Source organism: Sinohyriopsis cumingii, chromosome 1, assembly GCF_028554795.1.
Source record: "Sinohyriopsis cumingii isolate HCF-2022 chromosome 1, ASM2855479v2, whole genome shotgun sequence".
Lineage (NCBI taxonomy): Eukaryota > Metazoa > Mollusca > Bivalvia > Unionida > Unionidae > Sinohyriopsis > Sinohyriopsis cumingii.
Window position 1 is genome coordinate 114,412,745 of NC_142961.1, and position 27,455 is coordinate 114,440,199.

General features: G+C 39.2%; 1 protein-coding gene across 5 annotated transcripts in view; it reads left to right on the top strand.

Annotated features, from left to right (window-relative positions):
• The window catches only part of LOC149807663 (regulator of G protein signaling 17-like), a 176,380-nt gene that overhangs the window by 95,707 nt on the left and 53,218 nt on the right, over positions 1 to 27,455 (top strand). For 4 of the 5 annotated variants that reach the window (XM_089969406.1, XM_089969412.1, XM_089969425.1 and 1 more), the window contains exon 2: positions 20,633 to 20,811. In XM_089969406.1, the coding sequence (XP_089825532.1) occupies positions 20,633 to 20,811 (179 nt within the window). The remainder of the gene's footprint in view (positions 1 to 20,632; positions 20,812 to 27,455) is intronic. The other variant, XM_089969418.1, reaches the window with a different exon arrangement.

A 27,455-nucleotide genomic window follows, 5' to 3' on the forward strand; every position in this document is an offset into this window, starting at 1 on the left:
AGCGAAGAAAAAAAAAAATCAAGACAAGAAGTCTTTGTCGTCTTAGTATTAGTTTCGTTTGGCACCACAGCGGCAGGCTCTGCCTTGTCTAGCTTGGATTGGAACCCGAAGTTGGCAGACCAGTACCTTTGTGTTTGCCAGTCACACACCCTTGTGGTTGGCAATCCCGCACCCTTGTGGTTGCCAGTCCCACACCCTTGTGCTTGCCAGTCCCGCACCCTTGTGGTTGCAAGTCGCACACCCTTGTGGTTGCCAGTCGCACACCCTTGTGGTTGCCAGTCGCACACTCTTGTGGTTGCCAGTCCCACACCCTTGTGGTTGGTAGTCCCGCACCCTTGTGGTTGCCAGTCCCGCACCATTGTGGTTGCCAGTCCCATACCCTTGTGGTTGCCAGTCCCGCACCCTTGTGGTTGCCAGTCCCACACCTTTGTGGTTGCCAGCCTCACACCCTTGAGGTTGTCAGTCCCACACCCTAACTACTTAGCTCCCGCTTACTTTGATGAACATACTGAACCTTTTCTTCATCACTTGTACACATCACAAGTTTTAAATGTTCCGATCGTCAGATCTGCTAAACTTATTTGATCACCAGCTTGAAACTTCTTAGTAACGAAATGGGATAAACAAATATTTTTAATTTATATGCAAATTTAAACAAGGATAGCAAATATAATATATTGAACTAAGTATGACATACATAATCTGTCCTTCTTTCCACCTACCTACATTATTATACATGTATTCTGGACTTCTTGTCAATGGTAAACAGTCGGACATTTGATTAATCGCGATAGTCAGTTTTCGAGTTTAGATTTAAGTTGCTTAATGCGATGATAAAGCGCGGGGTCTGATTTAGTGTTGTCTGTCACAGCAACACCGGTAGGTTATTTAGAGCCGAGATAATTTGAGTAATGTGCCTTGTCGAAGGGCATGTCACGGTTATCAACTTGGGATGATCAAGTGGTAGGATTCGAATCCATACCCTTTCGGTCACGAGTCCAACAAAATTACCACTGAGCACCGCGCAGAGTTCAGGGTGGTGGAAGACTTCTGGATGTATATTGATATTGCAGAGACTTAAACTTGAAGGCATTTTATACAAAAGTGATAAAGCAGTATTATTTCATAAAAGTTTGTCATATAGCGACGGTGTTTACTGCGCTGTCATTTTAACGTTTGTGAATTCATCTAGAACACAGTTATGTACAAACATGCAATTTAAAAGGACGCGGAGTCTGCTGAGTGACAATTTACATATGACATATCTGACTCGGGACATTCACCCCTCTTTTGTTTAACTATGGCCCGTTGGATCTCAGTGACATTGGTTCACTAAAACTAGAAGGGGCCTTGCTGCTGAAAGAACATGATCCTTATTTGGATCGTTTTTACCACAATTGAGTAAGGATTGAAAACGATTTTTCTACATTTACATATGTTATTTTGGCCACGGTTCTCATCAATGCAAATAGGTACCCTATTGAAAGTTGCAGTAGTATTTTCTTTTACTTGCTTCCAGAATTCATGTGATTGTGATTTCCTAATTTTCTGTTGAGCATGTCTACACTATATTTTATTTCTTCCTTCATTCATTTTCTAAGGGCATACTTAACTGTGCTCTATTTTGGCTTGTTTGCGTAGTGAGAGGCCCATGATGGGAGCTTCTGTTATCAAGTAAATAAGGTAAGCATATATACAACTATAGCCATTACGGACCACTACACAATAAAGCACCGCTATATTGCTTTATAAGAGTGCAGATGTTTGACTATACTTTAGTGTTTTTTGTCAGCAGTGAGGTTTGACCAGTTGATGTTGTATTTCAAGTTTAAGAGTTGATGGTGGTGGGGTGGGTGGGTGGGAATGAAACAAGACCAGGAGGTAGGTCAGCATTGATAGTCATCAGTCCAGGACCATAGTCGGACCTTATTAGGTACCTATGAATTGTCCTCATGTCATATAGAGTGACTTTTTTTAGTTACAGCGATGCAACCAAGAGACAGTACAGGTTGATCCACTGAGAAAAAGTAACATGTTATTGTGTGGGCTACTATATGTTTTAAAGCTGATATGGTGTAACCAGTATCATCAAAAATTTGTGAAGTTCGTCTTTAAATGAAGCAGATTTGAAGGTATTATCATTCTAGTCTCTTCAGACATAAACAATTGATGTATCAGCGTTTGTAGGATTAATTTTCTCCAGTTTTCAACTAGATCACAAGGTAAAAACATTTCTAAAATGAAGAGAAAAATTGCCAGTCTTAATAGTCATACCTATTAATCTGATCTCATCAAGGTATTGTACTTATACTACCTGCAAGAGATCTACGATAAAACACAATAATACGTCCGTAAGATTTTCATATGTGAATATCTTTGAAAGATGGAATCCATACAATTCCTCTTGCACTAATTAAAGACAGTCCAGCTCCTTGCATCATAGCTACGACCGTTGTAGAAAACAGTCACAACTCTTGCAGAAAACAAATATCAGATATATCGAATTAAGTTCTTACATTTTGGTTATTTCTAGTTACAGAACGGCAGGTATATAAAGAAATGCATATAGTGGCCATTATGTATAGCTGAGTGCGTAAACAAAAATTCGGAATATCAGAGTTTTATTCAGACTCGGATTGTAGTCTCTTAGCAACATATTCCTTGGCCACGCATCTACGTTCATTATCATATTGTAAGTGAGGTACCACGGGTGATTTTGAAGCTGGCATTGGTATCATACTTCGACCGTAGGTTCTCAATTTTCGTTGGTTTAACTCACGAGAAAAGCTGAGTATGAGAAAAAATGTCTGCTTGCAGAGTTTCAGGGTAATTTTTGACACAAATATGCATCGCTGTCGGATTGCACGCACTGTACGCTAGTGAGAGGACGCTGTTTTTACAGTGATATCACTACCACGCCTTCTTAGAAAGTAGTGTTTATATAGTACATTTGAAAACATTAGAGGCCGTCGCTAATATATATTTATGTTAGATGGTTTCAGTATAAATTCAGCACTATCGAAGTTGCTTGCTTGCTTAAATTAAAGTGGTATGCGTACATAGGTACCACTGCCACTATCCAAGTCACTGTTCCACAGATAACTAACCATCTCAGCATATCATTTTCCAGATCTTTAATTCGCCATCATCTGAAATATTATTAGTATGGGTTTCTGCTGTTGTACCCAAACAGCAGAGAAGGCTTTATTTACGCCAATCCCAATATCGTTGCTGTTTGCGTCTGTGCATTGCATGTACACGTGTATTGTTCCGAGCAACGGTTCTTTCTGTTGAATGCTCGGAGTTTTTTCCTTTATGTCATGTATACTTCATTTAACAGCTCTGGATTTGTTTTGGTGTAGTATCGGTTTGCTGTTGAATTATAGTTAAGTACAATGTTGGACTGAACTGTATTTGAACTGTCAACATGAGGTAGGAATGTACTTGTGACTGACGAAGATGGCTGAGTTTGTTCATATAAACGTTGCATTGTACTTAGAGCAGTGTTTCTCAAACTTTTTTGTCTTGCGGCGCACCAAAAAGATCTAAAAATTTTCACGGCACAGCTGAAAAGATTTAACAATTTTTGTGGTGAAGAACTTATTTATTTTTACATATATTTTTAATTTTAAATTTAATGTGAAGGATGTGCCTGCTTTCGAGAGCAAATCAGATTGAAACGAGGCTCCAAAGTCTCTCTCTCTCTTTCGATTTGATTTCAGTCAATGCTGAAAATCCAAACTCACAAAACCACGAAGACACAAATGGCAGAATTACTTTGATTGCTTTTGAACAGACTGCAGGATATGACTTCTTGATTGAGATTCAAAACTCATCCAGGCTCTTTTCGGGAAATGTTGACTGAAATTTTTTATCGTTTTTTAAATCAATGAGCTGTTCTTCTTCTTCGGTTGTAACATTTCTAGTTTCGTTGTTCCCGAATGGATTGGTCATCCATCCATATTCATATTCGCATTACGAAAGGATCCAATGAAAGACAGACTGACAGAGATTGCGTTTTTATATATGTTACTTTTTTATAACTTTTGCGACATTGATTTACCATTTAATTTTCCAATATGTTCAAGGTTTCAAAACGCTAGCAATTTTAACTAGTTTTCAAAACTCCCACGGCACACCTGCAAATCTCTCACTGCACACTAGTGTGCCGCGCCACATAGTTCGAGAATCACTGACTTAGAGTCTCGCCAGTGACCTAAGTGGTTAGAGCGTCCGCCTCGGATGCGGAAGGTCGCGGGTTCGAATTCTGGCCGAGTCATACCAGAGACTTCTAAAAATGGTACTAGCAGCTACCTCGCTTTGCGTTATGCATTAAGAAGTTAGTGTTAGGACTGATCGGCCTGGTGTCAGAAAAATGTGACCTGGTGGGATATGATGCTACATGTATGCGGCCCGTGCTTGGCATCACTATAAACTGTCACACTGTCGACATCGTTTCGGATGTACCTGAAAATTGTTTAAAGCTAAGTTAAATTTGCTTTTTAAAAAAGAACAATGAAAAAGCCCTACGAACACACTCCGCTTGGACTGAGTTTAGAATGTCCACCACAGTATGGTGTATATTTTCCAATTGATCTGCCTCAAAATGTCTTCAGTACGAAATACTTAAGTAGGAATCATTGTCTTATACATGTGTATTTTGATTATTTTTAATTACTGTTCCGCCGGTTTATACATACATACATACATACATACATACATACAAGCATGCATGCATGCATGCATTCATCCATCCATCCATCCATGCACGCACGCACGCACGCACGCATGCACGCACACATACATTCATGCATGCATGCACGCACGCTTGCATGCATACATACATACACACACACGCATGCTTGCATACATACATACATACACACACATACATACATACACACATACATACATACACACACACATACATACATACACACACATACATACATACATACATACATGCATACACACACACGTACAACATACATACATACATGCATGCATGCATGCATACATACATACGCACGCACGCACACACACACGCACGCACGCACGCATACATACGCACGCACGCACGCACGCACACACACACACACACACACACACACACACACACACACATACATACATACATACATACATACATACATACATACATACATACATACATATGTTAGTATTATTAATATCGTTTGGCCAAAATCTTTTAATTGACACTATGTCTATAAATCTTAATTTAGATCTCTTTTCATAAGAAAACCCAACAACACCCATATATTTCTTGCCTTGACCAGCTGGAATTTCAATGAATTTTTAAAACTAAATCAACAGTTTCTATGAACTTACATACTATGTAATTATAGTAATTTATTATAGTTAAGGGTACATTTCTTTAATGGCCTGCTTGTTGCTTTCTTTAAAATCTTTTGGCCATAAACCAGACGAGTTCATGGGATGGCATATTGTCTGTCACTCTATAATCCTTCGTTCGTCCGTCATGTTAGCACAAACATGTTATCGATACTAGTTCTAAAGGAGGAAAATTGTGATGAAACTTTGCACACCAGTCACCTCATGTTCTTCTTGGTACTAAATGAAGATGGTGCCGCTCTGACGTTCACTATAGCCACCATGACGGCAATTTTGAAAATAGTGTTATGGCTTCTTCTCCTCAGTGGCTTGTCATATTATTATGGATGGGTTTTTTTCCCTTATACACCTCAAATGATGGCATATGACACTTTTCCTTACTCCAGCTGTACATACATTATTAAATCGTATTTGAAACTATAAAAAATAAACAAAGAAAGTTTTTGAATCCATGTTTTTAAATAGTCTGGCAAACGAAACCACAAAAAACCATTGTCTTGCTTAATATGACTTTCCAAAAAATGCATAGGTCTCTGTGACAAGATTCATTAGAAAATTTAGAAAAAATATGCGTTTTTTTTTCTTCTTTGGCTTGTAATATAGACATTAATAAATGTTATCATTTCCCGCCGCTTTACCAGGTTTTAACTTCTGTATAGTATTGTATATTTCGTCACGAGTTTGGTTCATTGAAAGGAGGATGCTTTTGTCTTTATTATTGCAATTTTCAAAACTTTCGTCATTTAAAGGAATCTGACACTTTACGTCTTTTTCAATGCTGCTTATTAATAATCCAGTAGCTCTTGTGATCTTTATTCCTCATGCTTCACATTTTTAAGTCAGTTTTCTGTATCTAGCTACATATTTGTATTCATAGTTGTGATCTTTATTCCTCATGCTTCACATTTTTAAGTCAGTTTTCTGTATCTAGCTACATTTTTGTATTCATAGTTGTGATCTTTATTCCTCATTCTTCACATTTTTAAGTCAGTTTTCTGTATCTAGCTACATATTTGTATTCATAGTTGTGATTTTTATTCCTCATGCTTCACATTTTTAAGTCAGTTTTCTGTATCTAGCTACATATTTGTATTCATAGTTGTGATCTTTATTCCTCATGCTTCACATTTTTAAGTCAGTTTTCTGTATCTAGCTACATATTTGTATTCATAGTTGTGATCTTTATTCCTCATGCTTCACATTTGTAAGTCAGTTTTCTGTATCTAGCTACATAATTGTAATCATAGTTGTGATCTTTATTCGTCATGGTTCACATTTTTTAAGTCAGTTTTCTGTATCTAGCTACATATTTGTATTCATAGTTGGATTTTTGTTTCGGGGGTGAGGTTATACGATCGTCTAGTATATATCATGTGTTGTCTTTTTTCTTATCAATGCAGATTGAGAAGCATTTACCATACCGGTGTTTCTGGACTATTGGTTTCTTACTGAGTAGATTTGTTAGTGGCAAACTCAGATTTGCACTGTTTTTGAAAACTATGTGCTCTACTATTAATTACTCTGTAATAGAAACTTTGCTTTTTAAATACAGACCACAGTATCACGATTGTTTATATAACACAAATATCGGTTTAAAACCCCCACTTTTTCAATCTCAATATTATTGATAAAGTTGACAAGTTTTATCTTATCCATCCCAGTGCTTGGTTGTTTCCTGATAAACTATTTATTTTCCTGCTGGTTTTGTACTCAAAGAAAACGTCCCACCACAATGAATATCTGAAAGTAAAGGAATATACACTAGGAAGGAACTTCTTTTTTTATACAAAACCCATCAGAAGTTGTAAATAGGTCACCCACAACCTGCTAACGTTATCATTTCCATTGATTTTACAAAGGTCTAAAAAAAAATTATAGGTTCAGCTCCCGTCTATGAAATAGAAGGATGCTATTGTATTACCTTCTGTTCAGGCGCAGGGGTTGGCGTCAGCATCCGCACACAAAAAGCATACGCCTATGCACAGCCTAACTGCATCCCGAATTTGCTAGGTTTCAGGCAATAGTTTGGAGTGGCTTAAATTGCACTTTTCTCCCATAAGATGGGCTAAAGGTACTAACTTTTTGCAAGTTACGTACCATATTTATTCAGTTTTGGTGAAGGTTTCAAGTTCAGCTCATTTTTTTTATGACACATTGTATGCGTACTATACCTGGAATCTCGAAACATGGCGCGGGGATGAGTACAACACCCACTTCACATCATTCGGACACTGCTTGTTTTCTCCACTGACTTGGATTATAATTTGTTTTAAGTTCATTTATCGAACTCTCTTCAGTGCTAGAATCATCACAATATATTTTTATATGCATCTCTTAGTGCGATACAAGGGGCCCCGAGTGGCCGAGTGGTCTAAAGCGCTCTTCGTTACGGATCGCTGCCATCTCACCTCTTTCTGCGTGGGTTCGAGTCTCGGATTCAGCCAATGTGGGTATGTGAGAAAGCTTGCCAGTAGCTTCTCGTGGGTCGGTGGTTCTTTCTGGGGTTTTCCCGGGTTCTTCCTCCACCATTAATACTGGCCGCCATGTATAGCCTATCGTGTGCTGAAAAATGGCGTTAAACCCTACAACAACAACAGTGCGATACACTTGAGACCAAAAAGGTTACTGTTGCCTAAATTTCGCATGTTATGTCTCCAAGATTACTCAAAGCCTGTGACTTTCACCTTGCAAAATCCAGTTTCTAGGTGTGGACAGTTATTATAGATTCGGGAGCAGATTTAAAAAAAAAGAATTTATTATTATTATTATTATTGAACTTTGTATAATGCTTGTATTTTTTATATAATAAAAAGTAATGTTTTTCGGAGGGATGTCTTTATATCCGATGTATGTATGTATGTATATATGTATGTATGTATGTATGTATGTATGTATGTATGTATGTATACATGCATGCCTATGTGTGTGTGCAGGTATGTATGTATATATTAGATAATGTTTAACGGCAGGTCATCACAGTACTGGCTTTATAACGCCAATTAAAATCAAGCTAAGTTTTAAAACTTCAAGTATAGAAAAACAAGCAAAAAGAACTTTCATTAGAAATGTGATCAACATTAGTCTGAATTTATTTTCTACACAGAAAATAATTTAAAATTAATAATAGATCTTTAAAATGACTGCTGGAGACAACATGCAATAGCGTGTCCAGCAAATCAAGAAGCAAACAAATACAGAAAATGGAAAAAGTAAGGAATTCTTTACTTGCGGTGTTGGATTGAGCTAACGAAGTTACAAAGTAGTATGCGGCAGGCGTCACAGTATACAGATGACGTCACAATGACGCGCATTTGAGCTTAGGTTTTCAAACTCTTTTGTAAAAATTAGATTTCAGTCTGTCAAAAGAAAAATAAGGTTATGTACAAATGTGCGGAGCTGATGTACTAAGGTTTGCTTGCTGCTCCTCCTGAGCTGCAAGTCATATCAGCATGTGAGTTTTCTTATGATGGGCCTAAATGAGGCTGATCTGACATCGAATATCGTCGCCATGGCGGACATTTTGAAAATCGTATTATCGTTACTCGTCATTGTTGGATGGTCACATCAACGTGTGGTTTTCACGTGTGGATCGTCACATCAGCGTTTGGTTTTCACGTTTTCACGTCACATCAACGTGTGGTTTTCAGCAGAAGAATTGTTATGGCGTCTGTCTTGTCCTGAATGAAAACAATGCCGATATAACATCCAGTATGGCAACGATGGCGGTCATCTTAAAAATCTAGTTATCATTACGTCTCCTGATTTGATTGCTATATTGACAGAATGTTTCCACCAAAAACCACATATGGTATCTAGGTGATACTAAATTAAAATGGCATTTATCTTACGTCCAATATGACTGTCGCTATAGCCATCTTGAAAATCGTGTTATTGCTGGTCCTTTTAAATGATGATACTGATGTTGTGTTTCTCGTTCACCAAGAGACCTCAAATTCGTCCTAAATGAGTATGATGCCGATATTTTATCCAATATGGCTGCCACAGTGGCCAATTTGAAAACCTTGTCATCGCTGAAGAATATCTGAGAAGGTTTCAAAACTCAGCAGTTAAAAACTAAAAGCGTATGGTTTTTGTGCAATTTTTCAATTTTTTTATTTTTTGAATTTACATTTAGTTTGCTCCATAGTTGTGCTGACGTGCCGTTAAACTGTACTGCGTATCTACCTAAAATACAAGAAGGGTCTTATTTTGTATTCCTGTAAATCCTAATTGGCGAGAAGACGCAGTAGAACGTCAAACTGGTAATACAAGTGTCGTGGATTTTGTACCCGGCCAGGCCAGCTGCTTTGATGTGTCCATGGAAAGAGCACTTAGCACCCATATCCTAGGCATAAAGTTGACAGCTTGTATTAAAAATGAGGCTAGACCCCCCACCACCAAATACCATACAAGCCCCCCCCCCCCCACACAAAAGCAAATCATCTGTTCGGCCAGAAGAGCATGTCTCTTTCGAGGGACTCATGTTTCCTTTCTTTTCTTTATTTTTTCTGTACAAGGAATTCGTCTTCTATATTGTGAAGTGCGTCATCACTACACAGTTATAAACGTAAACATATTTTTAATTTAATTTAGAATTGGCAGGGGTGGGTGGCAGAATACATTGGGTTTTTTTGGTATTCATGCTCGTTTTGTACTTGTAGTGTCACAGTCTGACGATTTGCAGGTATATTCCCGCAGAAGCTAATATCCGTATTATTATTACAGTTGGTATATGATCGATCCAAAACATACGCAAAACATGAAATTTGCGCATTTATGTTATGGTTTTTGTTAAGAAAGCTGACTATCATGTCACCCGATCAGCAATTTCACGAGAAGTTTGCAACCCCGTTGTGAGCGTTTCACTTGTTTGTATGGCCATTTGACAGGACATCAGTTGGTGTGGATCTCGGCATCACTCAACTATCTGGCTCAGTGATACTAGCGAGACTCGACTTTCGGCGGAACATTTATTATTTAGACAAATTCGTGTGCAGTACTGTAAAACTCGACATAATTTTAGGGATACGACATCACTTGTTCTTTACAAGGTGATTCTCTATTCATGATGCTCAGATTTTGTGCAGAAATCATAGTGAGGTTTTTCAATTCCATCTACACTGAATCGTGGAACCCATGTTTAATATCTCCTGTTCGTAAATATTGCCTATCATTCTGTTGTTCCACGCGTCCCATTTTCGGTTCCGAACAACAATTCCTAATGTTTATTGGATTTTGAACTAAATTTCATTTGCTGATTGTTATTTTCAAGCCCTTGGCTGTGCTTGATTGTAAGACTATTAAATGATATTAACTTCTAACTGTATTTTGTATACTGTTTGATATTGATGAAACCTTGGGTATACTCGATTGTTAGCATTATGCGTCATCGTTTCGCGGGGTTATACCCCCTGAATTTTAGGCCCAGCAACTTTCATATCCTCCCAGTAGCTCTTTTAATTATTATTGGAGTTCAAATACATTTTGTGTGCGGCTTAATATAAATGAGACCTTGAACGAATTAAATTATCAACCTTCTACCTCATCCTTTAGTAGAATTATTATCCTACGTTATCGGACCCACCCACTTTCGTTTCCACCCGATACCTTCTTTTTTTATTATTCAGCCAAATTTAGTGTTCAGCTTGATATTCACGAGTATCGGTGTGAGTTTGATTGTCAGCATTCTCCTGTTTAGAGGCGGTACAGCCCATGGCTGTCAGGCACATCCACTATCATTTCCGCACATTAATTCCAAGAATTGTTTTGGGATTCGAATGAAATTTTATAGCCAGCTTGATATTGAGGGAGTCAATGTCAGGATTGATTGCCAACATTCTTCATCATCATTTAGCAGACTTGTAGCACTTAACTGATGAAATCACCCATTTTAATGTTCGTACTACCACTGCTTTATTTATGATTGGATTTCAACCAATTTCCAAGACAGTTTGGTAGTTGATAGAAAATTTGAATTTCAAGAAAATTTTAATTGCAGCTTGGTACTGATATACCTTCACCCAAATTAGTTTACTAGGTCCCTGTATTATCGTTGTGTAGTGTGATGTTATGAATGTTGGACTCACAGTTTGTATTCATCATTATTTTCATGAGATTTCATCAGAATTAGATTATCAGAGCTTTACGTCAGCATCGTCGTCATCTTGCCCTTTCCTTTACGATATTGCATTTCACTACTTACACCGAAAGTGGAGAATATCAATTTCTGGAATTTGTTGTGTGTCCATCGATACCTAACCTCTAAGAATGGTTACATTCCCAGAATATCAATATGAATCTTGCATACGATACGTATTGAACACAGTCGGATAATTCAGGTTGAAATCACGTAGTAACGACAGTAAACTTGCAAGAGCTGAGCGCATGGACTTTGATTTCGTGCTTTTCTGACCAAGCTAAGACCTTTTCACATGGAAGGAGTAATTTCATACAAGAAGAAAAGCCATAAAATGAAACATTACTTGTACATATTAAAGGTATAACTCACTGAAAAGGAGTAGATAATCAGCGTGTGTTTACTCATAGCTATCTTAGAATTGCCGGCATGGGGTCTTTTCGAGCGAAATTATTTTTTTATTTGATATTTGGCATAAAGTTAATAAGTAGCCTAAATTGCTTGTTTGTTCTAGCAAATTTCTCCCAGCGTGTCGGGAGTAATAGATTGAACTCGACCTTTCAAGTCCGCTTGAATCCTTTTCTAACAGTGTTATTACTTGATTAGCAAAATAGATCCTGTTACTGGATTGGTAATATGTAGCTATATATTTTTAAGAGATAAATACCAGATGTTATTTGTTGGTTTTAAAAAGACTGTACTAGCCATGTTCAGAAACTTAAGTGACTTTGAGCATCAGTAACTCAGCGCTTTCATTTTTTTCTTTCTTCTTTTTTTCTTCTTTTTCCTGGAACAGTATTTCTGTAAATGCACCGTGTTCAGAAACACATTAGCATAGCCTTTGATATATATTGCCGGTTAAAATAAGGCTGTAAAAACACAGGAAAAACTTCTGGAACAGATGTAGATCGATAAATCAACCCCACATCTGTTGTGATAATGATGGGCTGTTTGGGTCTGATCTCGCCCATTGTACAAGTCGTGCAATTTAAGGAAGACACATCGGTGTACATTTTAGTCACTCAGCGCAATTTCTCGCAGCTGTTGACTTACGTTCAGCTTCAGGGTCATTTCGTTAATATATACAGAATAGTTCCGGATCAGATCCTATGTTTGACAGCTTGTAAATCCATGTGGAATGACACAGCCCTAGCTCGTATGGCCTTTTCGAATTTTGTGCCCTTATTGCATAACAACTTGAAATTCCTGATTGTTGTTCTATTTGTTGAGAAATTTGGTGGTGCTTTTTTTTGCACGTTTTAAAATCAAACTTGATCTGAAAATATCATTTGAGATTTTCATCGGTGTACAGGAATACTTTATGCCTTATTATTTATATTTGTTTACGGTTTTGGGTGGCGGTTTTTGTTTCCGTTTTGTGTTTCCGGTTTTGGGTGGCTAGTCCCCATCTGTTGTTAGTCATTTTTAAGGCAAACTTTGACCTGTTACGCGTGATGTATGCGTACCATTTTCGGATTTTAAAGATTAAAAAAATACCTTGTGTATGTGTGGGTGTGTTTCTTGTTTTTTTTTGTTTCTTAAGCTGTATTAGATACTTTTCATCATTTGGGCATAAAAGGGCATTATGAATGTGGGGAAAGGCACATAAGAAATGTTATTGTGGACCCGTGGAGCCGCGTTTCTCGATTTAAAAGCCTATTCGAGTTATTGCATGAACAATGCATGTCATCTTGAGCACTTTCAGGATTAAAATTTTGTTTTGTTTTAATTTATTTATAACATAATAAAGATCTAAAGGGACTTTGACTATCGCCTAGTGAAGCCGTCATTTTCAAACACACCTGTCATTGAAATCGCAGGAGTTACGCTCTTAACAAATGTCACTAGCTCAACTTGAAATTGGCGACGTTCTTCAAAACAATGTTTGAAAAGCCGACTTTTTAGAAATAGCAAGTCCGGCACATATACTTGTGCAGTTCACAAAATGTTCATGGCTGGATTAGGACTTGAAAGTCGGCAAATATTACGATTAAAATGTAAATAGTAAGGTGAAATGTACATACTTATTCCATATTTATAAAAACTTATTTCAGATAGTAAATATTGACAGTATCTTTCTGCTTGAGAATATACGAAACTAACCAAGACATTGATTACCAGATGGACTTTATATACTTTGATATTGTATCGTGTGATATAAAGGATCGAAAGAAACTGCAGATGGCTAAATAACTGAAGAATGCGATACATAAAAATGGTTAATAAGATGCTGGTATATATACAGTGGCGAGATCACAGAGTACAAAACTTGTAGAGCATAAAGCATTACGAACCTAACACGGCCTCTCTTGCTATATATATCTCTCAGATTTTTAAACTTGGCAACGGGCAAGTACTTTGCAAACTTGAACTTGCCCAAGCCGAATTTTAGCTTGTCCCGATCGTCGGGCAAGTGGATTTACAAAGCCGTGGGACATAGAGTTTTAATTTTTTTAAATGAGAATTACGTTTGTGAATATATCGTACGATTCAGTAAATACATGATGGGTTTGAAATTTTTTAAATATGTTTATGTTTTCTATCAAGTATATTAAATACATTGTTGACAAAAAAGCTTCTCGTTAAATCATTCTCCCTAGTTAACGCGTTAACGGAACTAACCCGGGGACCCCAGTCTATATATATTGGTTCTCTCATTCTTGAAATTTCTCAAGAAAGAGCGTAACAACACGAGGTCATAAGAAGAGGCTATTCCAAGTTATTGCCCAACAACGCCAAATTCGAAACGGCCACAGGATATCGGGTTGTATCATTCATTTTGGATTTACCATTTATCAATCCGGAAATATTCCGTAAATATGACCAAAAGGACCCTTCAGGCGATCGTTACTCAAGAGTCGCGAGAAATACCTAGTCCATTTTGTCCTTTAGTGCTTAAGAAGCTGTAGCTGGTTAATTCTGTCATGCTGCTTTTTAGTAAATACAGTGGTCATTCAGTATCGATTGGCAAATATCCAGGGGAAAAAAACAACCAGATCGACAATACAATTTTATGTTTAGTTTAGTTGTCATCTATGACCGGGTATTAGTTATCATATACAACAGGAATTTGAACTGTTCCTTTCAAAACTATGATATTTTATAACTTAATGGAGGTATACAGGTTTCTCTAAGATATTTTATAACTTAATGAAGGTATACGGGTTTCTCTAAAGCGTATAAAGGCATCGTACCATCTAGTTCTTCGTTATATTCTACTGTGTACATGTACATGAAACGCCAGTTAGCCAACCCGCCCGCATCAAAATGGCTAGTACTCCCTGAAAATCGATATCTTTTAAGAAGAAAATGGCTGGTCCAGTTTTGTGGTACAGCTGCTTGTAGCTGATGTGGTGGTGATCAATACATGGGTTGCGCTAGAATAGGAGCAGCGCATTGTTCGAGGGTCAAGTTACGCAGCTCCTCTGATAGTCAGTTGTGCCGTTGACAATATAAGCGTCAGCCGCTTTCACTTTTGCACTGGCGACAGTTAATTACGGACAAGGCCAAGAAAAAATAATAATTCAAGACATACTGTCTCTAATATTTGAACATCATGCTGTCTTAAAGTCTACATATCTTGAAACTACCCATAACAGAAATGGATGAACGTTTTTATTCATCAAGAATTAGTCGGTTAAGTTATGTATTGTGTGTGTGTGTGTGGGGGGGAGAGATATTATGCATTATGAAGTAAAGATCATCTACAATCGCTCTCTCATTCAGTCGTTTTGTTGTATCTTTTCTCCACAAATGTAGCCAATTGGTTTTTTTTTCCATTCTACTTCTATCTACATACATATATGTATTCTTCCGGTAACCTAGCATATGTATAGTGACACATTGTTCTGAATCCTCAAAACATTCAAGACTTAGAGACACCAGACTTGACGCAGAACTTTGAGATTCAATATTTAAAATTAATAAAGATATTTGCTTAAAACGTCTGGATTTCAATTTCATATTTTTGCTAATTTTGACAGCTTTCGCATGGGCTTGGGTATGTTAGCTAATAATTCACGTCGAATAGAAGTCTATTTCTTACGTGAAAATTTGTTAATCTCATGCCTGCGTTAATATTTAAGTTTGTGCAGACTTTGACTTGTTTGCGAATAAATGGGATGCTGAACAGAAATTGCAGCTATCTCTCTCTCTCTCTCTCTCTCTCTCTCTCTCTCTCTCTCACTTGTCAGGCAGTTGAATGCGCTCACATTTCTGAAAGAGATAATTGATGGACTCGTCTCATTCTTTACGAATTTAAACTCGATTTGCAGATAATATCTGGAGTGCTGTAATTATTATTTGATCGAATTTCGATACAGCGTCATCAATTACCAAACTGCATTAGATAGAATGGTATCAAAATTGACAGGAAAGTAAGAGTAATATGATAATTAAAATAACATAGCAGTTGAGGTTAAATGAGTAATCACCTTTGATATACGATATTGAAATATGTGATAAAGAACCTTACAAGTAAATTTATTCAGGTTACCATGTATCAACCTTCAAAGACCTGATGTAGACAACGCTCAGTGTGTGATATAGGATTTTCTATGAATGCTTTAATTATACTGAATTCTACGAACAGCGACAGCGACTCGTATTTTCTTGATTAGATCTTTCTTACCTTTCAACACGGTGCATCTGTTTTGAATGCCACGACGAAAGGTCCGCCTCGCTTATTTCTCTTTGCATGCTTTAACTTTGAATGTCACATACTGAGAAAGAATTATGTACACTCTTTCATGCGATAATTAAAGTCTCAGCGAGAAGAGATCCGGTGTACATACTGGTTTGGTGTCAGATAAACGTGTACCCAATTTATAGTTTATATTTTAAAAGGAGAAACTTTAAAAAATATTGTACGTGGTCCGAAATTCCTTCTTTACGTCTTGAAATATTTAGGGCTATTCCTGATTGGCCTCATTGCACATTTAAAAAGGTTAAGCAAAATGAACGTATCTCCGTTTTTAATATGCTTGCCTGTGTCATGTTTTATTTAAATGCAGAACTCTGGGATGCCGAACTCTAAGGTGCTCCCATTTATAGATCACTCATCCATCTCTTATATGTCTACTTGAGTTCGGGCCTCGGTTTGATCAACTATGTTATGTCAGAAAGCTTCTCAGTAGCTTTCCGTGAGTAGGTGCTTTTCCCCGGGTTCTTCCTTCACCAAATATAATATCCCGCCATGTATGGCCTATAGGTGTTGTTGTTGTTGTTGTTGTTGTGGGGTTTAACGCCATTTTTCAGCACGATAGGGCTATACATGGCGGCCAGTATTAATGGTGGAGGAAGAACCCGGAAAACCCCGGAAAGAACCACCGACCCACGAGAAGCTACTGGCAAGCTTTCTCACATGCCCACATTGGCGGAATCTTAGACTCGAACCGCCGCAGACATAGGTGAGATGGCAGTGATCCGTAACGAAGAGCGCTTTAGACCACTCGGCCACTCGGGGCCCCGGCCTATAGGTGTAAAACCCAACAAAACAAAACCATGCTATTATTTGTATGTAAAGATTGATGGTTTCGTCATTACATTATGAGATGCGTGATTTCTTACAGACATCTTGGCAAAGCCAAATTCAACTTCTGACCTGCCGTAAATATTTAGCAAAGTACCTTACATCTCGTCGACCATGATCTGACTGTTAATTTGCTGAACTTTGAAAGCTGAAATTGAGAACTCATATGAAACTGTGAGATCACCTACGTCGAAAGTTGTTTATGATACTTTACCCAGGGATTAGCTCTTACTCCATGTAAAATATTACCGTAAAAGTCGAGTTTCGAATAAAAACAGTTTGTTTTTGCAAACGCTGTATGAAGTTCATGACAAATGTACTGCCGTGTACATTGTTTGGTGATGTATTGTGTATCTGGAAAGCAGTATTCAATGTTACCGCTGCAAAGCACAAAAATAACCTTTTTGACAAATAGCAGCTTTGAGATTACACACAAGCTTTATGGACGATTTTTTGTTTAATTTGAAAGACATAACAGTTTATATAAATAGACTGAAATTCTACTATGGTCGCAGCATGTGGAGACCGTTCCAATGGCCTAGTGGTTAGAGCGTCCGCCTTGGATGCGGGAGGTCGTGGTTTCGATCCCCGGCCGAGGAATACCAAAGACTTACAAACATTATACTAACAGCTGCCTCGCTAGGTGCTCAGTATTAAGAGGTTAAGTGTTAGGACTGGTCGGCCTGGTGTCAGGAAAATGTGACTGGGTGGGACATCATGCTACATGTCTGTGGCATGATGCACCAGTGCTAGACATCACTATAACTGTTACACTGCAGACATCGTAGCGATATGACTGAATTTTTTTAAAAAGCTACGTTACAAATCCAAATCACACACACACACACACACACACACGCACGCACGCGCACGCGCAGCCTGTGGAGTATTATAGATAGGTATGTAGGTCTGAAAGCTCATTATCAAACCTATATGTATCAGTATAGACCTATACTTGATGAGAGAAAAGCATATAAACCGGAGAAATTTCCTGGCTCTGTATTTTCAGCTCCGCTACAAAGGGTCAAGTATTAATTTAAGTAATGAGTTTTCCAAAATAAAACCTGTTAAAGATCTTTAATTCCATCATTAAAGCATCGTCAATAAAAACATTTCAGTTACAACTAGGATAAACTATCAGTAGATCCCTCTTACTGAAATCTTACTTTCATTGTGAGCCAATCCTTTCCAGCCAAACCTAGATATACTCTAATTTATGTCCATCCATTTCTAGACTGGTTCTCATTCATCCGTATCATTATTATCCCGAGTCCAAGAACAGGGTCACAGCGACAAAATATCCTTGGCGAAGTTGTATGTTCACCGATTTTAACATTTTACGACACATACTTAGACGGCCTGTAGCAGAAATAAACCGCAATATAAACATTATCGATTTCTTTTTGCTCAGAAGCATTTTGGGAACATCAGAAAAATCTATCACAGTAGGTAGGAATGATTAGTTTTGGAAGGAAAGCCTTTCTAGTATAATTTAATGTTTCATTCATGAGGCTAACAAAGGGGCTTTAAGGCCAGTATTAGAATCGTACCGTAGTAGCTGCTGTTTCAAACGGTAAAAACAGGGTTATGAACCTTGATGTAAAACCAAAAACCAAAAATAACAATATCAACAAAAAGAATTTTTTTCCATGTGTGCAACGCTATTATTTCGTACAATGAAACCGTCTGGAAGTTGTATATTTCAAAATTTCGGAATAAAATAAAGCTATTCTTTAGGGCTAGGTTTGTAAAAACATTGGGTTTTGGATCAACAAAAACAAGTCTCACAGGTCAATGACATATATTGATCCGCAATGTTAAGTAGTACAGCAAGGTAGCCAAATACAAACGGAGAACGTGTAATGTGGAACTTAGTTACAGCTCTGTTGGTAAACGAGCTTACACGAAAGTTTGTAAGCATCCACCGTTGATTTATTTTCTATAGGGATCCTAATACAATGTTTATCAGGATCCTAACAAAGGGTATATCAGGTCATTGAACATGGTATATAAGCGTCCTTATACATGGTATATAAGGGTCCTTAAACACGGTATATAAATGTCATATGTTCAATGCAGAATTCCATGTTCTGGTGTCTTTGACAATGACTACATTTTAAATAAACAGTCCATCGTTGAATTAAATTGGAAGATGTTAGGGCACCAACCATGCATAAGCCATAAAGGACACAAGGTATTATTATATGGAAAATTGGGAATCAGCCTGAAAATGGGTAACATAAAATAGAGTATCTATGGGTTAGGCTGGCCAGGATTGGTTAATAATGTAAGTTATATTTTAGGCAAAAATCTTTTGAGAGCTTAACCTAGTTGTAAGTGAAAAAAATAGAGACATTGTTTTATTGATGGAATTTCAGTCCTTTAACAGTCTTGAGTTTGGAAGACATATTCATAAAATTAGCACCTGACTCATTGGTGCGGAATTGAAAGCACATGTTTCAAACACATGCAGGTCCAGAAAATGCCGCGGCTCATATCTTTTCCTCTACACAGAAGCTGACATCCAGGTTTCATCTACACTGATAAATATTGGTTAGATCATGAACACTCAGAAATTTTAAGTTATTTAATATTTAATATCATAATATGATGTTTGCATAGGTTTACTATGGGAACTGAATTAGTACCGTGAGTCCTAAAGCCACTCGTCCTATCCGCATAATGGTATATAATTTTAAGTGCTTTCTTGTCAAAACTTAAAACAACCCTTTTCTCAAAAACGTTTCTTTATATGAACATGAACAGTTAATCGGAATACGGTTAATAATTTTATTCTATAATTGAAATTGAGCTACTTGCAAATTTATTTATCCTGGTTTCTAGTTATACATTTGTGGCGAATCCCATCTGTACGGTCTTAGGGACGTTGATTATGCCCGAAGCACCCTGCTACATGACGTAATAGAGGCAGTCTTTCTGCCATAGATATTTCCCGTGATAATGTATTAGCTGGGAAGGTCTTTGACTTTTTAAAATAATGCGGTTTTTATGAGGAGGTTGATTTTGTACTTAAGGGATTTTACCCTTTGTGTTTTTTAGATTATTTTCTTAACTTATTGACATTACGTATTCAAAAATACTGTGCTGACGTTAAAGCCTGTACATGGTATGTACTATAGTCTTCTTCTTAGGCTTGCTTCCTTCGACTGACCCGCGTTTGTATTACGCAATATCATGGAAGGGTATATATGATACCGTTCTGATTGCTTGATGACATACTCAGAATGACACGATTTGATCACTAATGTGCATTTCGGTCCATATTTGACCGTTTTACCGTGGCGAAGATTGGCGGTTTATGCCGTTTGGTCTGTGAAATAAGATATTTGAATTTGTTAGCCCATTAGCTGATAATAAAGTGAGTGCAGTTTTCTTTTATATAGATGGAATTTCCTATGGTTATAATAGTATTTATAAGCTTAGGATTGTCACGAGTTTCAATTAACTGCCCTTGTTTTGGACTGTAAAACACGTTCGAGGTATCTGCTTACATTTAAAGCAAACAAAGTACAATTTCCAACTTCTGTATGTGCGATAATAAAAGAATTTTCCACGTTTTCTCTATATTTCAGATGAACACTGTGATGCGAAGGCAGTCTCCCGCTTCCAATGAAAACGACGTTAGAATGAGGAATAACCGAGCGAGTGCGCACACTCAACAGGAAACTCCACCATCATCGCCAGTCCAGACAGGGGATAGAGGGTCACGTGCCTGCTGCTTTTGTTGGTGCTGTTGTTGTACTTGTTCATGGTAGCCTTTGTAAATTCTTTCTAGTGACTTTTAGTTTGGACTATCCTTTTTTCTTCCTCTCTCGCCTTCTCTTGTGATTATTAATTCTTAAGTTGTCTTTAGTTTGCCAGTCTTTATATTATTCTATTGCTCTTTCACCGCACTTCTAAGATTCGAAGATTTTGTCACCTTTCGTTCGTGTTAGCTATATGATTATTTTGAATCTAAGATACAGTTGCTCGGAACAATCTTCCAGCACAATAAGGTTTTACTGAGGTTGCACGTATTTAATTTAGAATGATTATCTCAATATATGTACTATATTTTCAACTTTTTCAATATTTTAACGTTTCTATGTACATTCTTGTATGGTATATATCACTAGCAGCATCCAGGTCCAGAAACAATAATGTGGTTTTTGTTTGTTGGGGGGAGGGATTGGTGGTCAGATACTTAATTTCTTCAGTATTTTTTGGAATATGTTCTTTCCAGAGACAGAGAGACAGACAGACAGACAGAGAGTATTTAGAAGTTTTATTTTCTTCAAATATCTAGGTAATTTACAAATTAGTATTATAGAGTAAAGAAGTGGTTCACGGCAATATAAACTATAGTATTCCGTTGACTTTACGATCAGAACCACCATTTCGATATGGAAATGGTCAGATTATTTTACCCTTGCACCACCGTGACAAGGTTATGGCTGCCTATTATACATGTATGTGCAATGCCATGTTAATGATTTAACTGTCGCTGCATTTAATGCTTCATCGGTTAGATATGCAGCCCAAAGTATAGGTAATTGAAAATTACTGCTTGCAAGCAATCGTTTTACCTCATTTTTGGTCCAGGCTCGTTCTCGAATGCAAATAACATGTAAGGGGTTCCTTTTATTTTTTTAAATCTTACTCCGGCAGATGTTTGTGCCTGAACATAGTTTGTTTTTTCTGCTACCTTTAAGAATGAATGTCGGCAACATATTTGCTTTGACTATGATAAACAATGTTCCGTTAACTTAGATTCCTACCTGAACACAATAGGTACATTAAAGAAATGGATGACATATGACATGCATGATTAACATACAAGTGATTCCTTACAGTTTATATAATGTTTTAAGGAGCACAACAGTCCTTTTTGCTACTCATTTTTATTTAATTTATAACTATTTGTTAGTTCCCATGGATCAGCTGTCCTCTAGTTCCCTTATTATCAGTTTTACCTCTTTACTAACACTCTACCAATATAAACCTTAGGGCTGTTGTCGACTGTACTTGTTTTATGATTAAATCTCAATAGAAGTAATTTAATGATGTTTTAATCAATATTAGTAAAAGCTGGGTTACTGGACACAGGCTTTCTTCATTAGTGTTAAACACTGAATTTTGTCTTCCTACCGATTTAGGACAACTATTTTGAATAGGGTCAGTAATCAAAACGTTCTGAAAACATTTGTCATCGATATGGACTTTGATAAAATCGATTTAGTATATGTTGTCAAGAGTGTTGTTTGTTGTGCACATGCCATTGTAACTTCTTAGTCACGCAGCTCTCGATTCAAAATGTTATAGGTCAACGTTGCAGAACACTGCACGTAACTGTCTCGTGTCATCTTTTTGTTGGGATGAGTGATTAAGACAAAGAATATGATTTTGAACGTATCTCCATTTGTCGGTTAGTTTATATCATTCCTTCTGTACATCAGTGTTACGACTCTGCAGTCATAAACGATATAACAAAAGCAATGAAACTAACAATTTAAGTAAAATTCAAAAATTATTATTTTGCATATAATACAAAGTGAACAATGAAAAGACACAATAATGTGAATTAAATACCAAATAATCTTAAATATGGGCAGACTGGGCTCATTAGCCTTGGCAGGCAACCAGTCTAAGAGAAGGGAAACTCTGACGCCAAAACCCGGGCAGATGAAGCTCGTTAACCTTGTCAGGTAGTTCATCTAGGAGAAGGAAACTCTGATTCAAAACCAACTACGTCCCATCCATTGGATTATGGCTCCACTGCCTTGTGGATATCTTTGGGAGAAGGAAAGGTTACGGGAGTAAACCCAGACAGAAAATCAGGAGTGGAGCCCCTAAGGCGGCTGGGTGTCGACTACGACCTCCTTCCGGCAGCTCCTGCATCCAAACTGGTGCCAAATGTCATGCTCAGCATTCCTTTGGACCCCACCAGCAAGGACGAGAGGGGGATCCTGACGTCTGGGCAGCCCAGGATCTCCATACTCCACGCCCAGGCTTGCGCCCTGGAGAGGACACTCCAGTCTCGCTATTGAGCGAGGAAACAACACGGAAGCTGACAGTTTACGGGTTATAAGTCCCACCCGATTGGCGTAGGGAAGGGGCGCCACGGGTCAGCTTTGACGGTGGGAGGGATCATCGTGTCCCACTGGCCAACTATCGCCCGCCTCAAGCCGGGCAGCCCTCGGTCAATAAGGTGTTGACCCGCCATCGTCTGCCTGCTCCAGTGGGTGTCTGGAGCTCAGTGTGTTGTTCAGCATGACAAGCAGACGGTAATTCCACACCAGACAAAAGAAACAAGAAACCAATAAAGAAGACTCCAGCTCTTCGATTTGCAAGCTGGAATGTGCGCACCATGTGTACAGGCATCTCCGACGACCTCAGAGAAGTGGACGACACCAGAAAGACGGCCGTCATCGATAAAGAACTCACCAGACTAAATATTAGCATAGCTACCCTCCAGGAAACCAGGCTCGCCTCTAGTGGCTCCCTCAGAGAGGAAAACTACACCTTCTTCTGGAAGGGTCGAGAACCTGAGGAGCCCCGTCAGCACGGAGTAGGCTTTGCCATCAAAAACAATCTCCTGGCCTCGGTTGAATCTCCCACATGGGGTACTGAGCGTCTCTTGTCCATCCGCCTCACCACTGCTGAAGGTCCTGTCAACATCATCAGTGTCTACGCCCCAACCCTCACGTCATCAGAAGACGCGCAGGATCAGTTCTTTGGGTAGCTGGACGAACAGATCAAAGGATGCCCCAAAAATGAACCACTATTCCTCCTCGGCGACTTTAATGCCAGAGTAGGTGCGGACCACGAGTCATGGCCTACCTGCCTCGGATATCATGGCACTGGAAAGACCAACGAAAACGGCCAGAGACTGCTGGAGCTATGCACCTACCATGGCCTGTGCATCACAAACACCTTCTTCAAGTGTAAGCCACAACACAAAGTGTCATGGAAACACCCCAGATCTCATCACTGGCACCAACTCGACTTGGTCATCACCAGGCGCTCTGCCCTTAACAGCGTCCTCTCCACCAAAACCTACCACAGTGCAGACTGTGACTCAGACCATGCCCTTGTGAGCAGCAGAGTGCGACTAGAGCCACACACGCTACACCGCTCAAAACCAAAAGGACGTCCTCGCATAAACACTGCGCAGATGTCAGTCCCTGCCAAGGTGGAGGAGTATGTGTCTGCCCTGAACAAGGCTCTCCAGGACCTGCCTGAGTATGACGCTACAGCCAAGTGGAACGCCATGAAGGGTGCCATCTACAGTACAGCTATGTCAACGTTTGGCAAGAAGGAACGACCCAGCCAGGACTGATTCAATGCACACCTATCAAGGATGGAACCACAAATCGAGGAGAAACGAAAAGCCTTCATAGCTTACAAAAAATGCCCTAATGAACGGACGCTTGCTGGTCTCAGAAGTGCCCGAAGTAACACCCAACGCATCGCTAGACAGTGTGCGAACGAATACTGGCAACAACTGTGTGAAGGGATCCAGCGCAGTGCCGAGTCCGGACACATCCAAGGTATGTACAGTGGCATCAAGAAGGCTCTAGGCCCTACAGTGAAAGGGGTCGCTCCCCTGAAATCCCTGACGGGAGAGAAGATCACAGACCGTGGGCAACAGATGGCCAGATGGGTGGAGCACTACTCAGAACTATACTCCCGAGAAACGTCAGTCACCAATGCAGCCCTCAGCAGCATAACGAATCTGCCCACCATGGAAGAGCTCGACAAAGTGCCAACCTTAGAGGAGCTCAGCAAAGCAATCGACTGCCCTCCAAACGACAAAGCACCAGGTAGTGACAGCATCCCGCCCGAAGCTATCAAACTTGGAAAACCAGCATTGATTAAACCACTGCAGGAGCTACTTTGCCGCTGTTGGGAGGAAGGAGTAGTCCCCCAAGACATGCGTGATGCCACAATTGTGACCCTTTACAAAAACAAGGGCGACCGCAGTGACTGTAATAATTACAGAGGAATCTCGCTCTTGAGTATTGTTGGTAAGTGTACGCCGGCATCATACTCAACAGGCTGCAGTTGCTGGCAGACCGTGTGTGCCCGGAATCACAGTGCGGCTTCAGAGCAGGCAGGTCGACGACAGACATGATCTTCTCCCTACGACAACTCCAAGAGAAGAGCAGAGAGCAAGGTCAACCACTCTACATGATGTTCATCGACCTCACCAAGGCCTTTGACTTGGTCAGCAGGAAGGGCCTTTTTGAACTTCTGAGTAAGATCGGTTGCCCCCCAAAACTCCTCAGCATGATAATCTCTTTCCATGCAGATATGAAGGGAACAGTCCTGTATGAGGGATCCTCCTCAACCTCCTTCCCAATTAACAGTGGTGTGAAGCAGGGCTGCGTGCTGGCACCAACACTTTTTGGGATCTTCTTCTCCCTGCTCCTGTCCTACGCCTTCGACACGTCCACGGATGGCATATATCTACACACCAGGTCCGACGGGAGGCTGTTCAACCTGGCATGACCGCGCTCAAAGACCAAAGTGAGAGCTGTGCTCATCAGGGAGATGTTTTTTGCAGATGACGCAGCTCTTGTGGCCCACACCGAGGAAGCCCTCCAGAGACTGGGAGACCGTTTTGCTGTTGCCTGCATGCAGTTTGGTCTCACCATCAGCTTGGAAAAAACAAATGTCAGCGTGCAAGATACCACCATTGCCCCTTCAATCAAACTCGACAGTGTCACCCTGGAAGCAGTCAACAACTTTACCTACCTAGGGTCAACCATTAGCAACACTCTCTCGATTGATATGGAGCTGGACAGAAGGCTTGGAAAGGCAAACACCATCATGGCTCGATTAACGAAGAGGGTGTGGGAAAACAACGCGCTGACAGAGCACACCAAGGTCCGAGTCTACCAGGCCTGCGTTCTCAGCACCCTTCTATATGGAAGTGAGACCTGGAGTACCTACATGAGGCAAGAACGCCGTCTCAACTCCTTCCATATACGGTGCCTAAAACGCATCCTGAAAATCAGCTGACAAGACCGTGTTCCACACAGCGAGATCCTGCAGCGTGGAAGTACCCCCAGCATGTACTCCCTGCTAATTAAACGCCGCCTTCGATGGCTGGGTCACGTCCGACGCATGGAGGATGGAAGGCTGCCAAAGGACATCCTATATGGACAGCTGGCCACTGGCATGATAAGAGTCGGACGCCCCTCACTCCGTTTCAAGGATGTGTGCAAGAGGGACATGAAGGCATGCAACATTTCACCCGATGGCTGGGAAGAGCTGGCCGAGGACCGAGGCACCTGGAGACTGATGGTAAACAATGGCATATCAGTCGCTGATGCGAGGAGAGGCCAGTTGGCGGCAGAGAAACGTAAGATAAAGAAGAACGCAGCAGCAACCACAGTAACGCAGACTTCCCAGTATGTCTGCACCAACTGCAATAGGGACTGTCACTCACGTATAGGCCTGCACAGCCACAGCAGACGATGCCAACAGAGACAGACAACACCCCAAGGGCGCTATTCGCATGGTCTTTCGAGACCGAGTCGCCAATGATGATGATGATGAATCTTAAATATCTAATCAAGTCCAAAATTATAGAATGTCCTAAATCAATTCCATCAGTCTTGAATATCCTGATGTACCACAATCAAGAATGTCTTTGACTAATTTCTAAACGAAGTGTTTTACTCCGAATAGTCAATGAGTTAATTATAATTCCTATGCATAATTTATACAAACAATTCCTCTCAAATTATATCTGACTACAACTGTAAACGATTTGAAAGACTTATATGAAACAGGAATGAATAATTGTTTACGAAGTCTCTGTTTATGCATATTTCACTTTACCTGTGATGCAATAGTATTTTCCTAAAAAGTAATGAAAAATTCCACTGATTCAAAAACCATGGTTAGGCCTTGAACTAAATTGTAGTAAATATCTTGTTTACCACATAAACTCTTACCAAACACCAGGTAGGCAAAACTCCACACCCTCAATTATGAACATAACAAAAGTCAGATAATCAATATAGTTTCAATATTTAAAAGACACCTGCCCCCCCCCGTAAAAAAATGTTTCCTGTTGCATATATATATATATATATATATATATATATATATATATATATATATATATATATATATATATATAGATTCCTATATATCTTCTATAATCGGCAGCGAAAAACAGGGACAGTCGGCCGACCGTTAACACGCAAATATGTTTGTGGCCAACAATCCGTCACATTAGTACCCATAATATACATCATCAACTGTAGTTGTGTTCCGTAGATGCAACTTGATACAGTAATACCTCATACACTGGAATTTTGTTCCATAGATACAGCTTGGTACGCTGATACATCATAAAATGGAAGTGTTTCACTGAGATGCATCTGAAGCACCATCAACTGT